This window comes from Boleophthalmus pectinirostris, unplaced genomic scaffold (assembly GCF_026225935.1).
Source record: "Boleophthalmus pectinirostris isolate CB_2022bp ecotype Guang Dong unplaced genomic scaffold, ASM2622593v1 HiC_scaffold_2, whole genome shotgun sequence".
NCBI lineage: Eukaryota > Metazoa > Chordata > Actinopteri > Gobiiformes > Gobiidae > Boleophthalmus > Boleophthalmus pectinirostris.
Genome location: NW_026571152.1, coordinates 11,754,547 through 11,773,095, shown reverse-complemented (window position 1 = coordinate 11,773,095; position 18,549 = coordinate 11,754,547). Strand labels below are relative to the sequence as shown.

General features: G+C 38.6%; 1 protein-coding gene across 1 annotated transcript; it reads left to right on the top strand.

Moving 5' to 3' along the window:
* The first annotated feature begins 5,041 nt into the window (after positions 1-5,041).
* Positions 5,042-13,814, top strand: LOC110171929 (high choriolytic enzyme 2-like). The gene is made up of 9 exons (XM_020937731.2): positions 5,042-5,098; positions 8,879-8,952; positions 9,079-9,139; positions 10,841-11,059; positions 11,572-11,730; positions 11,875-11,992; positions 12,381-12,559; positions 13,180-13,261; positions 13,560-13,814. Exons 1-9 carry the CDS (start codon positions 5,086-5,088, stop codon positions 13,681-13,683), a joined length of 1,029 nt encoding a protein of 342 aa, XP_020793390.2. The 5' UTR covers positions 5,042-5,085; the 3' UTR covers positions 13,684-13,814.
* Positions 13,815-18,549: the final 4,735 nt, after the last annotated feature.

The following is an 18,549-nucleotide window of genomic DNA, read 5'->3' as shown; positions in this document are numbered from 1 at the left end:
CAATTGTAAAAACTCCAGTGAGATTTTTTTTCTAAAGCAAATTTTCAGTCAAATCCTGGAATCTCCAAAGCAGTCAGACATTTTGAGTCTTTCCATCCATGTCAAGTTTAAAGAATAGTCATCATAAATTGCCATTATACCATTAAAATAAGTTATAAATTGATTTCACTAAGGTTTTTATTGTCTTCTTGTAATCCAGCTTTAAATCTGCAAAAGATAATATTTTGCAAGCACGTCCTCTCTTGTAGCAGGTGAAAATCTAAAAATGAAAAATTGAATCTTTCCACCATGAGTTATTCCACAAATATTTACAAGATCCTTTGGCAATGAAGTTTTAAAATACCTTTGATGGTGTTAAAAATTAGTCCTTTGTGTTCAAAAATGGTCGGACATTTTGATTCTTTCCCAGTATTCTCCTCTTATATTCCTCTCAGTTGGACCGACCTGTTGTGCCCAGTCTCCAGACCGCCGGACCCTCGCTTCCTCCCCCCTCCCTCCCCTCTTCCCCCCCCCCCCCTCCCTTTCCTTCCTCTGACCTCCAAGTTAAAGTCCTCGCAATCAGACCAAGCCAAAATAAAGCATTGTTCAGTTTTCAGTGAGAGTGCCCCCGCAGGAGAGCAAGGGGTTACCTAAATATAGACTAATCTATCTAAGAACCTCAGTTTTACCATAGGTTGTGTTCACCTAGATCACACATTTGCACAGTTCCTATAGTTTAAACAGAGCTAGAGAACAAGTCTATTGTGGAATTTGCTGTGTAACTGTCAGATTGCAGATTTGTTGACCTGGTTTATGGTTCATATCTCTATAATTACTGGGCCTGTCCACATGAAACAAAATTGGCACAAAGTTCAACATCTTCTCTGTCAGTACACATAAACAAAAGTGAAATGATTTCACAATACCTTCAGAAAGTGGTGCCATTATTCACCCCCAAAGACATGACTGTTCTCAATTGAAAGGACTATAAGACATAAGATTAAATATGACAAGTTTGTGGAACCAGTTTACATGTTCTCCCTGTGTCTGGGTGGGTTACCTCCAAGCACATTTGTTTCCTCCATCAAAACAGGCACAATAGGTCAAATCTTCCAGCTAAGGTCCTGACCAAGAGTAGCTCAAGATCTAGAGATACATCCCACTGCTCATGAAGGATGGATCAAATGCAGGTTTAACACAGAGGCACTGAAGAATGGGCCAAATGCAGTTAATTACTAAAATTAATTACTATATACACAGAGAAATATGAGCAAACAGCATGAAAAGGCAGATTAAACTCTCAAGTAATAACTAATAATAATTAATCAAATAATCAACATTGTGGTCAAAGAATTCTTCAGTAGATTAGTTTATTTAAAGTGTTTATGACAAGTTAGATTCACTTCTCTAAAACATAGTTCACATAATTGTATTTAAGATTTTATTAAAAGTCTGACATATTTTTCTAGTTTTGTAATTTTTGTGATGTTTATAATTTTACATTCTGGTTGGACACTGGCAAATGTGACATACACAGAGGTAATGTTAAATAGCAACCATAATGTAAACAAGGACCAAAACCTGTCTAAATTACACCACAGATTTGATTAGACTAATGCAAGTAAATGACAACAGCTTTATTTTGTAAAGTCAGTGTTTAAACTGTCAGAAAAATGCCTTCCTTGTGTGTAAATAGTCTCTGCTTCTGTGTTGATGACAGAGACAAAGCACTACATCCTGTATATTTTGTAAGTTTTGTTTTCTAATTTTTATTTATTTTTTCCATAAACTGCCACTTAATTGATGTAAAACTATGGTATGTATTTATTAGATACTATTCCACCAAGCCAAGTCATAATTAGAAAAGTATTTTAATCTGTCAAATGCTCTCTAAGGCCCAGTCTAGAGGATCTCATTTGGCCAATGAGGTGATGATTTTGGAAATTTTAAGAATTTTGCAGGAAAGGACTGTCACAATCCAGTTTCGTTCCAAAAATGCAATGTTAATTTCATCCTAAACCTCTTTGGAAAAAAACATATGAAAACTGTCTATATGTTTGACCCTTGATTCGCTGATAAAGTTCCCATGAAGTAGCTAAATCTAAACTGAAGATACAGTCTGCAACTTTCAGTGTTTTTCAGTGCAATAAAAACAAGAAAATTATACTTTTTTTGCTGTGACTTTAAAAAAGCTTAATAAATACATAGATTTTCTTAGTTCTGTTGCAACATCCAAATACCAAGGACATTTTAGCCGGACCAGACCAAGCACAGCATTTCTTCTTCTTTTCAAAGAAGTTTATATTTATCTCAAAATAAAAATACTGGTTTGCAGAAAGTCAGTACCGAGAAATAAAGCAAAAAACTAAAAACAGAGAAACAGCATACACAGAAATATAAACAATGTGTGACAGAAATACACAATGCAGATAAGGGGGGGAAATTTGGCATTATATTACCTCAATTAGCAATTTGATAAAAAATAAAAATGTAACTAAAAATGGCTTTCAATATTAATTTCCTGAACATGACTTTCCTGAAGACTTAAAATAGTTCCTTCTCCAAAATCTTGCATCTGCTCCAAACCACATGCTTTTACTGTAAACAGGACTGGCAGTAAAGATGCAATATGTAACTTTTCTGTTGACAAGGCTGCCAATATCTTGTTTCCATGGATACAGTTTTAGTTTTATATTTTCCACATTATACTTGCTTGTATTCAATTACTGCTTTACCTTGAAAAACATGCATTCTCACTCGCCACAGATCTGGCCTGTAATTTTACCTGATGCCATCAGCTACCATCAGCTGTTTCCATGGAGATATACCATTTTAATGCCATACTGTGAAACAATCTAAGATTAGCTAGAACACCTACATAGAGACAAGTTACTTCTGTATCTTTAACAATTTAACCATTTATACTCACAGGGGGCGCTGTTGTCGTCACTGCTGTTGTCGTCACTGCTGTTGTAGTTGCCATTTTTGTAGTTTTTAGCTCTTCTCCCTTTGTCGTATTTTGAGCCACGCTGGTCCAAGCTTTTGTTGAGCTAAACGCAGGTGTAGTTATGGTATTTTCGAGTGTAGAAGGCATTGTGGGTTCTTTGGTGCTAGATTTAGTTGTTTCTGAAGATTTTAACGTTGTTACTATGTGAGTAGTTGATGCTGCAGGAGTTGAAAAATGAGAAATCGTAGACAGATTTGGAATCACAGCTGGTTTGTTTGTAATAGTTGGCATAATTGGATAAGATGTGGTAGTTGGATTATTTTTGGTAGTTGGAGTAGCTATTGTAGTTGGATTATCTGGTATAATTAGATTAGCTGTGGTATTTGGATTAGATGTGGTAGTTGGATTAGCAGTAGTAGTTGGATTAGCTAATGTAGTTGAATTATCTGACATAGTTGGATTATTTGTGGTAGTTGGATTAGCTAATGTAATAGAATTAACCGCTGTAGTTGGATTTGCTGTAGTAGTCGAATTATCTGTGGTAGTTGAATTAGCTAATGTAGTTGAATAAACTATCATAGTTGGATTAGCTGTTGTAGTTTTTTCCGTTGAATTTTTGGCACTATTTGCGACTTCGGTACCAACAGTGGAATCTTGAATCATTGGCCAATCTGTTTTAAAATTGGTTGTTTCAAAAGTAGAAATCATTTCATTTTCAGTAGAAGCTTTAAAATGATCTGTAGTTTGCGTTGTCCAGTCATTGCTCATGTTTTTATCATTTTCTTCATTTAAATAAGTGCTAATATTAGGTATGCTAGTGTCACTTGTGAATCTGGATAATTCAATTTTGTTTTCCAATGCTGAAGTTTGAAAATTATCTGTAGTAAGAATTTCTGTAGTTTCAAAATCATTTGTATCTGTTTCTTCATTCAAAAACTTTCTACTTTCTGTGCTGCTTACAATAGTTGTATCTGATTCAAAATTATTAGCTAAAGTTGCGCTAGTAAATATTGTACTGTTACTTGATACTGAGATGGCTTCTGAATCAAAACTGGTAGTATTCTCAGTTGTAAATTTTGTAGAATTGTGTGAAATGTCAGCATTTTCAACTAAATTTGCTGCAGATGTTGAATCATTTGGCTCTGTTGAAGTTTTATCCAAGTCCATTTTCCATTCAAACCTTGCTGGTTTCTCTCCTTTGGTTGAATGTTCGGAAAAATTAGGAAAGGAGGTGGAAACTGGCTGAGTGGCAGATCCAAAATGGCCGCTGTCAGTGAAAACAGGAAGTTCCGTGTTTCTAGATGTGTCTTCTCTGTTAGTTCCTGTTTGTTGTGGTGATTTTTTGAGATTTTCTGTGGTATTATGCGAGGTTTGGGTGAAGAATTGGTTTAAATTTGTTGCAGAAATGTCTTTGGTTGCGGAGGAAAGAAGAGGTCGTTGAGTAAAAGAGGAGTCTGTAAAAGAAGAAGAAATATATGTCAGAAAACTATACACTACGTCAGATGCCATCCTTTAATGTGTGTCCATGAGATCTTATTCTGTTTGAAAGCTGCTAACCCTGTTGCTTAGATCTCTATAAACATGTTCTAAAATGCATGGGATTCTTGATTAGTTTAAAGTTCAGATTTCAGTCTCTTTCAGTTGTGAATGCCCCTGGAGGGGTTTAAACAGTGACCTCCAAACTGATTTATATTTTTAAAATATAAAAGACAAATTTAATCACACTTGTATAGTTGTTAGAAAAAATTTAACTAAATATTTTCGCCAAATTTTTCAGACCTGTGTGGATATGTATAGGACCATAGCCCCAGTGCAATCCTACATAAAGTATAAGACCACTGCACTGGAATTTTGAGTGTCACAGTCCAGTCCTGGTTTAGACCAAAGTTCTGGTTTGGTCCAAAGTCCTGGTTTTAGACCCGGATCCTGGTTGGATCTTCAGTTCTGACAGGAAGTACACTGCTGACGTACTTCCTGTTTGGATTGATGATGTCGTTAACAGGTTTTTCCTGTGTCTCTGACTGAAGGACAGAATGTGGTTGTGGAAGACGCATCTTGGATAAAAATGAAAATTTATTATGATAAAAAGTCTTATCTGCTTTGTGTTCTATAGCCAATACTAACCAAGAATTACACTTAAACAGGAGAAAGGAAACCACATGGAAACTGAGGGTACTGCACCATTACTACTACTATTGCTGCTTCTGCCATACTACTACTACTTCTACTACTAATACTACTACTATGACTACTACTACTACCACTGCTACAACCATTAACTCCACTCATAATAATAAAATGCATTAGACTGGGCAGACTGACAGAAGTGAGGCTGTCTATCTGCACCATCGACGCCTCCGACCACCATCAACACTCACTAACACCACATTCATACTAGGCAATGTGGGTGAAGTGTCTTGCCAAAGGCCACGACAATAGTTTTTGTCACTGGTGCCCCAGTGTTATTTAGCCCAATCCAACTTTATCTGTATAGTATATATGTTGCAACAACAATACTAGACTATGAGATGTGTTGCCCAAGAACACGAAGACAGTGTGCACATCAGACCATATAAACTAAAATATAAATATATATATTTGAATATGTTATGTTCAAATGATATGCATCATGGCAGATTTAACTGTTTAAATCTAAATTATAATTAGTGAAAGTCTGCAAAATCCCTCATCACTGCAGTGTTTGTTTTGTCATTTGATTCAATAGATAATTTTGATATCCATATCCATGTTATGATTAAAACAACACAGTAATGCAATCCATAGATTAAAAAGAAGTATTTGTCTTTACTCTAATTTCAAATGTGACTCATTACTTTTTTCCTTGTAATTGAGTAATACTATTTTAAAATGCTCTTATTTCAAACTTTTAACTAAACACCTTATCCTTCTGATTATTTTAAATAAAAAGCACACATTAAAAAACTGAGAAACTGAACAATATGAAAATGAATCACTCACAGACAGAACAAGAGGTGAGAAGTAGAACCAAGGTCCTCCAGTGTATGTCCATGTTTAGAGAAAGCTGATGTGGACTCGACCAGGACTAGACCAGAACTAAACCAGGACTAAACCAGGACTAGAGCAGAACTAAACCAGAACCAGACCAGGTCTAGAGCAGGACTAACCCAGGACTGTCTCTAAGTGTGAGAGATGTCCGTTGCAAGAGATTAGCAGGAAGTGGGACTCACTCTTGTTTCCTGGTCCATTGTTTCGGTTCAGTCCAGATCTGAACCAGGAACTGAACCAGGAACTCTCCCAAATACCTCCAGTCCAGATGGTCTAGTTCTGGTTTAGTCCTAGTTTAATCCTGGTCTAGTCCTGGTCTGGTCCTGGTTTAGTCCTGGACTAGTCCTGGTTTAGTCCTGGTTTAGTGCTGGTTTAGTCCTGATTTAGTCCCGGTCTAGTCTTGATTTAATTCTGGTATAGTCCTGGTTTAGTCCTGGTCTAGACCTGGTCTAGTCCCAGTTTAGATCTGGTTTAGTCCTGTTTAAGTCCTGGTTTAGCCCTGGTTTAGTCCTTGTTTAGTCATGTTTTACTCCTGGTTCAGTCCTGGTCTGAACCAGGAACTGCTCCCAAATCCCTCCACACTCCACTTACTACTGTTCACAAATGACAGAAGAATATTAGATTTAGTCCAGGCTTTATCCTGGTCAGGTCTCTGTTTAGCCCCTGTTGAGACCTGCTTCCATCCACCTGTTTCCGTCATGGTTTAGTCCTGGGGCAGTCCCTGTTTAGATTTGGTTTAGTCCAAGTCTGGCCCTGTTTCAGTCCCTTTTTAATCCTGGTTGAGTGTAAACATTATGCATTCAAAAGCTTTCTAAAGAAGAAACAAGACTAGAAAATATGTTATTGTGTTAGCAGTTACCCTGTCTCCTCCTATTTGTAAGGAGGTTGTGGGTTAGACTCCTCTCTGTCATTGTATCTTCACTTTGTTGGATTCAGACCAGACTCTAAACCTTGATCTCTTCTTCCCGTTCACGGGTGCAGTTTCCTCTTGTCCAATCAGAGCGCAACGTGGTGTTAACGAGGGGTCAGAGGTAAAGGATGAGCTGCTGCCCACACCAAGATGTTCACAGTGTCCTGTCTGGTTTATGGTCTGGTTTATGATCAGGATGAGGAAGGGAGAGGCTCATCTTTGACTCTTCACACCACAGAACACACTGGACAATCAAAGAGAAATAAAGAAATATATGATAAATATGTTTTACCTCATCTAAAACATACCTGGATTTGTGTTTTGTTTCATTTGCACAAGTTTGAGTAATAATTTATTATTATTCTCTCTACATCTCCAAAAAGCTCTGTTCCACCTTGTGATGTCATGTAGTGGTAGTTTTCAAGTTATGAGCTACCTTTTACCTTTCATTTGGTAGAGATTGGCAATTCCAGATCTGAAATAATCCAAATTATTCTAGTGAAAGTGTATAGAGTTTCAAAACACACTGGCATGACGTCACAAGGTAGAACAGGATATTTTTTTGTTTGAGAGAAGAACTTTGCCTAAATATGCAGGGTTTGTGTGTTAAACATATGTGAATGAAACAAAACACAACACCGGATATGTTTTTAATGAGGAAACAATCTTATAATAGAGATCAAAAAGCAGTGTAATATGGGCCCTTTAAAACAAATGTGTAGGCAAAATGTGTCTTGCCCACAAATACAGATACTACAGATATATTGTATAAGCAGGTCAAAATAAAACTGCTGTGTACTGTCTGCATCTATTATGCATCTAGTTTATTGTCCAATAATCAGGAAGTGAGTGTTTGCATGCTAGTTGTTGTTAGCTTTACCATCATGGGAAAACTCCGCTCTAAGACCTGATTCAGTCTTGGTCTAGTCCTGGTTCAGTCTTGGTCTAGTTCTGGTTAAAGATGGAGTGGAGTCAGTAACTTCTTGAGGAAAAGATTCATTTAAGATGAACTGCTTCTGTGTCATTGTTTAATCTGATACCTCTGTGTTTATCTATTTGTCTAACTCCAGACCACAGCTACTAGACCAGGACTGAACCAGGACTGAACCAGGACTGAACCGGGACTGAACCGGGGGTAAACTAGAACTGTACCAGGACTGAACCAGGTCAAAACCAGGACTGAACCAAGGACTAAAGCAGGACTAAACCAGAAGTAGGAGTAACCAGAACTAAACCAGAACAGAACCAAGTTAAAACCAGAACTAAACCATGTCTAGAACAGGACTAAACCAGGACTGAACAAGTATTAAGACAGGACTAGTCTTGTATTAGTCCTGGTTCAGTCTTGGCTTGGTCCCGGAAGTGTTGTATTTACCACACTTTTGATCACAATTGTACTTCCACTCATTTTAACTACTATTACTACACTACTAGTGCTACGGTACCAGTTCCTGTACTTCATGTTGCATGTGAGTAGTTGATTACAGAATGCAGACAAAATACAGTATGTATCCTGAATAAACATGGATCATGTTTTGGTAAGGTTGGAAACTCAAAACTTAAACAAATAATTTAAACAAACTTCAGAATCATGATCATCAGAAACGTGTCGCCGGTAGACATCTTAAAACTGAGTAAACAAGGTTTCGAGGTTTCACTTTGTTGGGTTTAAAAGAAGAATCCACCCAAGAGCCATCACAGAGCTGCAAGAACAGGTGAGGGGAAGACCTGGTTAGGCTTGGTTTAAATCTGGATTAGACCTGGTTTGTTCCTGGTTTAGTCTGAGGTTAGACCTGCTGGTTAAATCCTGGATTTGTCCTGGGTTAATCCTGGTTTAGTTCTGGTTTAGTCCTGTCTTAGTTTAAATTAAACCTGCTGTAAATCAGATTTAGATCTGATCCTGGTTTCGTCTTTGGTTAGACCTGCTGTACATCAGGTTTAGATCTTATTTAGTACAGCTGTAATAAAGTACATAATGTAACAGTAAAAATAACATGATTATATATGTTTTGCAGTTGCCATGGCGCTGGTGAGATGCATGTTGGGAGTGGCAGTCCTGCTGTTTGCCTCAGTTTGGGCCAAGTGTGAGGTGAGTCCTGTTTTCCTGCTGCCCCGCGTATAAGTGTAGCCTGTTTGTATACAGTCTATGGTCTGCACATATGAGGTTCAGACTTAAATGTATGATGTTTTAAACACTTTTCGTCTCTGTGCGCAGGACTTTGGAGCTGATTTACGAGAAGAAAATATCCCAGAATCACTGGACCAGACCATCTTAGGTCTGTGTACTGCTGCTACTGCTAACTAACTAACTACTAACGTCTACAACTAACTACAACGAAAACAGAAATGATTGCTATTACTACTATTACTCCAACAACAACAACAGATATTATTACTAGGGGTGTCAAATTATCGCGTTAATTGCGATTAATTAATTACAGTCATATTTAGCGCGTTATGTTTTTTAATCGCGTTAATCTCATTTTTAATCTCTAACTTTAGTGTTTCTGTATGTGAGTTTCTTTATTATAAAACCTGTTTTTATGTGTTGTTGGGACAACAACACACACACACACAAAACACATTTATACATTTTTTTATTTCGGTAATTCCACTCATTGCCGGAAACCCACACAAAACGCGCGCAGTAACAGCGTAAGTAAACGTCATTTTAACGTTGGCGGCATCAGTCGCACAATGGACGAGGTCAAAGAGCCAGTAGAACAGAGGCAGCAGCGCACAGGTAAAAACACATTCCTGTCTTGGAAATTATTCTCCCGACGTGAAATATAAAAGAAAATAACAAATATAATATCGCCTGAAAACAACCTGCATAGGCTCATGATCTCTGCACTACTGTCCTATAGTGACCTGCCACATGAGGGGACACGCACACAAACAAACACACACAAACAAACCTTCATCATCGTCAGTAACCTGAGAACGCGCGGACCACGTTTCCTTCTGTAGTTACTGCGCGGACACCGACGTGCTCCCGTGAGCCGCGTGTGGATAGTGTTTTCTCGCGTACGCGGCGTAAACCGCGCTTCCTCCTGTGAGCCTCTAAACCAGAACTAACACCAAGACTTAAACCAGGTCTAAACCAGGACTAAACCAGGTCTAAACCAGGTCTAAACCAGGTCTAAACCAGAACTAAAACCAGGTCTAAACCAGGTCTAAACCAGGTCTAAACCAGGACTAAACCAGGACTAAAACCAGAACTAAAACCAGGTCTAAACCAGGACTAAACCAGGACTAAAACCAGGACTAAAACCAGAACTAAAACCAGGTCTAAACCAGGACTAACACTAGGACTAACACCAGGACTAAAACCAGGATTAATCCATTCCAGGACTAAACTAGGACTAAAGCAGGTCTAAACCAGGTCTAAACCAGGACAAAAACCAGTGATCTCATATATAAAGCATTTCTCTATCAATAATATTTTTAATATGGTTAAGGAAAGACTGGACTTATTATTGTCTTTAAGTAGACAAAAGTTATTATGTTCAGATTTCCTCGTCTTTGCTACTTTACAACAAACAGTTTCTTATTCATGGAGACTTGGGCTCAACAGCCATTTTGGAGAGATTTGTTAAACAATAAATGACTTGATAAAGTCACTTTTTTTTGTTCTGTATCAGTGTTTTGATCTGCCACAATAATGTAATAATGAATTTAAATGAAAATATCTCAAATTGAAGGATTTTCTCAGCAATTTTTAGGTGAGATTAAAATGAGATTAATTAGATTAATTAATTACAGATCATAATTAATTAATCTCTCAATTTTTTTAATCGCATGACAGCACTAATTATTACTGCTACCGGTAATCCTACAGATACTACTACTACTGCTGTTGCTGCTGCTGCTGCCTCTAGGTGATGCTGAAATAGAGACAGCGTAACTTAATCTGCTTTCAAAAGTAAATGTAATTCTGTCAACTGGACAAGAAATTTTTTTGCTTTCACTTTCAGACGTGGATCCGGACACAGCTCACCTGAAGGAAGACATCCAAGAGGAGGAGGTGGAGGGAGGAGGCATGAGACCTAAAGAGGAAGAGGATGGAGAGGAGGTGGGAGAGGAGGAAGAGGAGGAGAAGGGGAAGGGGAAGGAGGAAGAGAAGGAGCCAGAGGAGGAAGAGGAAGACATTCTGAGCGTGTCTGAGCAACTGGAGCGAGTCAACAAGGACCTGGGTCAGAACACTCAAACTAAGCACTAAATAATGTGAATGTTTAGGGGAAAACCAATGCAAATTAAAGCTGGTATTGGACATTATGTGGCATTGGAAGAGCTAATGTGCTTCATCGCCATGGCAACATCATGTAAAATACAACATGGGTCCCATAGATTTTTTTGATCAGTATGACACAAGCTCTGGTTTAGCTCTGGTTTAATCCTGGTTTAGTCCTGGTTTGATTCTGGTTTAGTCCGGGCTTAGTCCTTGTCTGGCCCTCGTTTAGTTCTGGTTTAGCTCTGGTTTATTCCTGGTTTAGCTGTGGTTTAGCTCTGGTTTAGTCCTGGTTTAGCCCTGGTTTAGCTCTGGTTTAACTCTGGTTTAATCCTGGTTTAGCTCTGGTTTAGTCCTGGTTTAGTCCTGGTTTAGCTGTGGTTTAGCTCTGGTTTAGTTTTGGTTTAGTCCTGTTTTAGTTCTGGTTTAGTTTGGTCCTGATTCAGTCCTGGTTTACTCTGTTGCTGTTGTGTTCAGATCATGATGGGGACCATCTCCTGGAGGACGGGGACATTGCAGTGCCCATGTCTCGGGTCCAGAAAAGGAATGCACATCTGTGTGTGAGGAAAGGTTGTAAGTGGCCACGACATCCAAACGGAAAGGTGTACGTGCCCTATGTAATCGCACGCCACTACTGTGAGTAATAATACTACTACTAATACCACTGTGAGTGCTATTGTTACTCTTACTGTAGATTATACTACTACTATATGACTATAATATGACTGCTACTACAACTAATACTTTTACTGCTCGTCCCTTTCATGTGTTTTGTGGCAGCTTCATCTCAACTGAAGAAGATAAGAAAGGTTTTCAGATATTTCTCTAAGGTCTCCTGTATCAAATTCATCCCCCGAAGAAACCAACACGACTTCTTGTATATACACAGCTCTAACGGGTATACTACAACTAAACTATACTACTACTGCTATACTACAACTGCTAATATTACTAATACTGCTACAGCTAACCATGCATCCACTCCTCTAGCGGGTATGTACTTCAACTACATATTAAGTTTTCAGTGACATGATGCTGGGGGTGTTCTGCATGCAGCCTATATGGTGGAATGTTCAGAAGTTTCCATGTGCATATTAGCAAATACAGCCCAAAAGGTTTTAAGATAGAAATGTTGGCTAATCCTACCTAACTTGTGACTGTAATGTTGTGTTAAAGGTGTTGAACAGCACAATTTAGATCACCTGGTGTAGCTCCAGCAATGTCAGTTCTTTATGGTCAGATTGTGTTAAATTAGACCCTCTCCTGACTCCGCCTCTCTGCTGCAGGTGCTGGTCCTCCATTGGGCGCAGTGGTGGACTTCAGAAGTTGTCTCTGAAGAGAAATGGGTGTATTTTTAAAGGGACCATTCAACATGAGCTCCTCCATGCACTCGGTTTCAACCACGAACACAAGAGATCCGACCGAGACAGATATGTCAGGGTGAACTGGAAGAACATCATCAAAGGTAACCAACACAGGGCTCCTCCTGACTAGGATTCTGGCCCAAATCTGTGTCATTCTGACCATAGATTCTAAATGGACATAGCCAGCTAGTCGCCTTGTTCCAAACAGGAAGTGAGCACAGGCGTGCTTCTGACTCCAATTCACTTTCTATTGAAAACCTGTCACTCGCTGTCCGTAGTTGCTGTGAGCCTCATAATTTTTGTCTTAAAATGTTCATATTAACCCTTTCTAAATTATCCTGGGGTTTTTAATTGTACTATTTTGTCCATAAATCAAGATATGGACATTAATAACAGACAAATCAGATGCCTAATTTCCTCAAGGTCACTACCACTAGTGTGAGCAGCAGCTTTGACTGACAGTATTGCTAACCTCCTGCTCACTCAACACCATCTTTCCTGATTGGCTCTTCTGCTATGAAACTAGTGGTCGGAATTCCAAATATGGAACTCTGCCCCAGATTTGACACTATAACTGTTGACCTTGATGAACTTCATTTGGCCTTGATGAGCCTCATTTGGCTGGAGCCGAACTCTATGGATGATGACGCACTCACTTAGTCCACTTTATACAGTCTATGTTCCTGACCAGGATCTTGGCTCAGATCTTTTTTTTTTCCAGGGAAGGAGCATAACTTCCGAAAGGTGCAGACTCTGAACCAGGGGACTCCCTATGACTACAACTCAATCATGCACTATAAAAAGTATGTATACTAGTACAACAAATACTATTAAAACCACTACTACTACACCTGCTACTAGCATGGGTATGTATGTATGTATGTATATGTGTATGTATGTGTGTGTGTATGCGTGCGCGTGTGTGCATGTATGTATGTATGTATGCATGCATGCTTGTATGTATGTATGTATAGAAGTCAACTCCAGCTGCAAACCAATCTTACCTGTGGGCATAAATGAGGGGACCTGAACCTACAAGATTTGTGTATGGTTTTGGGCTACACACAAATCTCAAAAACATGTATTTCTATTTTCCTTTAGAACGGCTTTCTCTAAAAATGGCCGTCCGACGCTGGAGGCATGCAATGGTTACTCCAAGTTTGGATTAGCCAAAAAGATGAGTATGTGGGATAAAAAACGGATCAACAAACTCTACTGCAGTTAAACTACTACTATTGCAACTTAAAGTACTACCACTAATGAAGTACTACAACTAAATTACAGCTTAAGTACTTCAACTGAAATACTGTAAGTTAGGTACTACTACTAATCAAATATTACTACCAAAGTACTGTATCTAGGTCCAATACTACAGTGTCAACGTATTGTTCAAATACTGACAATAAAATTATTACAAAATATGTGTTGTGTGAACACTTTCATTTCAGATTACAGTCTTTAGTTTCACTGAGGGATTTTGTATTATTATTTTTTATCATATTAAAAGTAAATATTTAATGGTAAATTAAATTTGCTTATTTTAAACCAAATTAGAGCTGTTAATGGGCTCATGTTATGCTACTTTCTAATGTATTTTATAATGTTGTTTACACATCAGAAACATTTTTTGTTTCATTCACACATGTTTAATGCACAAACCCTGCATATTTAGCATTTTTAGTTCTTCTCTCAAACAGAAAACACTCTGTTCCACCTTGTGATGTCATGTGTTAATACAGAATGTGCCACACTGTATTTTAAACTTAATACACCTTCACTAGGATCATTTGGATAATTTTTGCCCTGAGCAACAGAGCATTTTGAGGTTTGGAGGCTTAGGTTATAATGTTGTTACATTATAACATGGTTAAAAGCTCACAAGAATCCATTTTGTGTAATATAGGGCAATTAAACTAATATGAATAGACCCACAGAGGAGAGGCTGCTGATCTGCACCATCAGCCCTTCCCACCATCACTCACACACAGAAAACACAACAGAAAACACTGAGCAACTACTGCCCCCTACTGCTCTGTTTGATACACCAGGAGTTCCATCCCCATATTCACCTATGCAAATATGACTACTGCTTATGTTATCTTTACTTCTATTGCACTACTACTCATACACAGACCATTCATATCAAAACACAAATAATTTACAAATAACAAGCATAGTACTTTTTCAACATAGTAATTTTGTATTTATTATGTTAGTTCTTTTACATAAAGTACAGCTCTACCTGCTATTACAGCATCTGCTTTTAAGATAGTAGGAATCAGTACTTTTCTAAAATTAGGAGTAATAGTAGTAGTATCAGTAGCAGTAGAAGTAACAGCAGCAGCAGCAATAGTAATAGCAGTAGTAGAAGTAGCAGTAGTAGTAGTAGTAGTAGTAGTAGTAGTAGTAGTAGCAGCAGCAGCAGCAGCAGTAGTAGTAGTAGTAGTAGTAGTAGTAGTAGTAGTAGTAGTAGTAGTAGTAGCAGCAGCAGCAGCAGCAGCAGCAGCAGTAGTAGTAGCAGGAGTAGTAGTAGTAGGAGTAGTAGTAGTAGTAGAAGTAGTAGTAGTAGTAGCAGAAGTAGTAGTAGTAGTAGTAGTAGTAGTCTCACCTCAGCTTCCACCTTCATATCAAAAAAGTCACCCAATTCTGCACAAACCTCAGCACAATTAGCAAAATCAAACATTTCTTCTCTCACCCTGATCTGATCTCTCATCTAGACTATTGCACCTCCCTCCTCTCCGGCCTCGACTCCAAATCCTTCTCCCGCCTCAGACTGGTTCAGAAGCAGCAGCTCGGCTTCTCACTGGGTTTAACAGACACCAACACATGACCTGGTTTTACGTCCCTTCATTCTGCCTGTATGTTTTAAAATCGGTTTTTGATTTTCAGTGTTGTGCATGAACGCGTTCAAAAGAACGCGTTCAATGAACACGTTCATTTTTCAGTGAACTTTGAACTGAACGCAACACTTGTAAATCAAGAACTTGAACGTGAATTTGTTCAAATTATGTGTGATGAACGACGTACGTCACTGTTGGGGTTCAGTTAAACGTCGGAATTTGTTTTCACCTGACGAGTGACGATCTGCTCGAACTTCACCTCGCGAAACCACAGCCGCGTGTCAACGCGAAGGCGACTCCACCGGCAGCTTTAGCGGAACATACGGGCTCTTGTGTCTCTCAATGGGAAGTCAATCAAACTTGACTGGGCGCGTTTAGCTGCTTGTATTTACCTCTGTACAGGCTGACCACGGCAAACGCAAGGATTTCAAAAGTAAATTTCAAAGCACTAATTAACAGTCTATGTGGATCTGGGCTCTTTCACATGATACAGAACTGCCCAGGGAGCACAATGTGCTGATGGTAAATGCACAAATACAACAATAGATACATGCTCTCTGTGTATTTTGACGGGGATACGCGCCTACACTCGTGTAGAGCGTCAAAAAATAGGATGGCTCCTATTTTCTGAAATCTACACGCACAGGACGTGCTGCTCCACCCGCGTATTATTTTACGTGGTACATATGTCAGTAACGCGCGTCACAATGCTTTTTTAACCTGGATTGAAATGGTGGGTTTTTCGTTTTTCTTCATACAAATTTGCTATTTGCAAATTTGCTCACCGCGATATCAGCAGCGGTGAAACGCCGGAGGTGCGCCCGCGTAGACCGTGATCCTGAGCGAAAGGACCGACGCAGAAGTCCGCGCTCCACCGAGATAAACGCAGCTGACGCCCGATCGCACTCGGGGTTCTCTCAGGGGCGGTCCTAGATTCCAAGTTCTAGTCTAGGATTAGTCCTGGTTTGGTCCTGGTTTAGTCTTGGTTTAGTCCTGGTTTAGACCTGGTTCAATTCTGGTTCAGTCCTGGTTTAAACCTGGTTTAGTCCTGGTTTAGACCTGGTTTAGTCCTGGTTTGGACCTGGTTCAGTTCTGGTTCAGTTCTGGTTCAGTCCTGTTTTAGACCTGGTTTAGTCCTGGTTTAGTCCTGGTTCAGTCCTGGTTCAGTCCATATACGGCGCAAAAGTTCAGCATCTTAACAGTTCTTTTGGTGAGAGTAAATTAAAGTTTACAGTTTTACATTTTAAATACAGTAATATTGTAATGTAACAAATTACTTTGAAATGACAGTAACAAGTCATAAATAACACATTACAGTTTTAAAGTCACTTGTCCAACAGTGGATCTTGTAAAGTTGTGGTAAACTAGAAGTCAGTTTGAAAAATAAATGCAGCCTTTCATTTACAGATCTCATCTAAATATAAAATGAACTGAACTTTGAACTAGTTCAAAATAAAAATTGTGAACTATGAACGTGAACTATTCACTTTGAACAAGTGTGAACTGAACTTTGAACTAGTTCATGAAAAGTGTGAACTTGCACAACACTGTTGATTTTACTGATCACTTTTAAAGCTCGTTTAGGTCTTGCACCAAGTTATATTCCGGAACTTTTAACCTTGTACGAGTCCTCCCGCAGCCGCAGATCCTCAGGCAGGTCCGTGTGGCTGTTCCAAAGTTCAGGCACTGGACGAAGACGATGGAGCCTTTTCAGTCTAGGCGCCTCGGCTTTGAACGACCTACCTGAGGAGATAAGGCTCGCACCATCAGTATCATCTTTTAAATCACTTCTTAAGACTCATTTTTATCGATTAGCCTTCCTGTAACTGGTTTTAGCTTGATTTTATTCCTTGTTTCTTTTTATTCTGTTTCTTTTTATTTATTTATTATAATTAATTGGATTGTTTGCATCATTGTTTTTGTATGCTTTGTGTATGCTACTTTTACTTACTTACTCCAAACCTCATTGTAGGCGTACAGTCCACAGTATGCTCTGTAAAACAGGGCCAAACAGCGCCCTCTAGTGTTAAAACACGCCAGTTAACCTGACTACAGTGTTAAACGCCGCTAAATGTTTTAATAGTTACAGTAGTTCATCTTATCTTAAATAGTAGAACTGATTTTATAGTAAGCACTTGTTTCATGGATTTAAGTTTTTGTTTTATGTGAATAGGCCCAGTAATTACAAAAATATTAACAATAAACCAGGTCCAAATCTGCAATCTGACAGTTCAACTGCAAATTCCACCTGAAAATTCTGATTTGTCCCCCAGCTCAGTCAGGGCCAGTAGAGTACCCAAAAATTTTACTCAGATAAGTGTAACGTTAATTGAAAATGATATTACACAAGTAGAAGTACAAAGTAGTAACAGTAAAAATTTGTAGTAGAAATTAGCAAAATAAATACCTAAATAAATAAATAAATAAGTAATAGTAACTTAAAGAGTCAGGATGTCACTTGTAGACTTACTCACAGTGGGAAAAGTAGGCACAACTTTTACTCAAGTAAGAATACTGTTACACTGTACAATATATTACTCAAGTAAGAGTACTGTTGACTATGATTTCTTTAAAAAGATACTCAAGTAAATGTAACTGAGTATTGTTTAAGTATTGATGTACAAGTAGGCCCTCTTGCAGTAGTCTCATTTCCTGTGTGTACTTTGATAAATGTACTGCAGTATTTCTCTGACCTGAGGGTTCAACTCCCCCCATTAACTACACACTCCCACACTTCACAGGAAGGGGAGGGGTCAGGAGTCTAACCCACAACCTCCTGACTGAGAGGAGGAGACAGGATAACCACTCTGCAAAATAGTTCATTTTTATTTCAGCTCCAACAGTACACAATCTCCTCAGTAGCCACTTTAAACATGATTTCATTCTTTATTTTCAGTAAACCTTTACATGATTTGAGAGGCACCTAGTTTGTCCCACTAGGCCACCATACACACCATATACAATCTATGGTGCACACACAGGACCTTTAACTGATACTTTGTAGCTAATGTCATCAACATTCCCCTGGGGTGTGAGGCTAACCAGAGGCACTGCTCTGTCTGAAGCTCTGTTACTCAAGTTAGACCTTTTATCTGAGTTTTGTTTTTACACAATCTGACCAGAAAGAATTTAGTGGAACTACAACAGTTGAGATGATTTGTGCAAGTCCCTTTCAAATAACATTACAGTCACAAAGTAGCTCGCTTTAGCTGACAGTCTCTCCTGAAAATGTGCTGTTTAAATCCATTTGG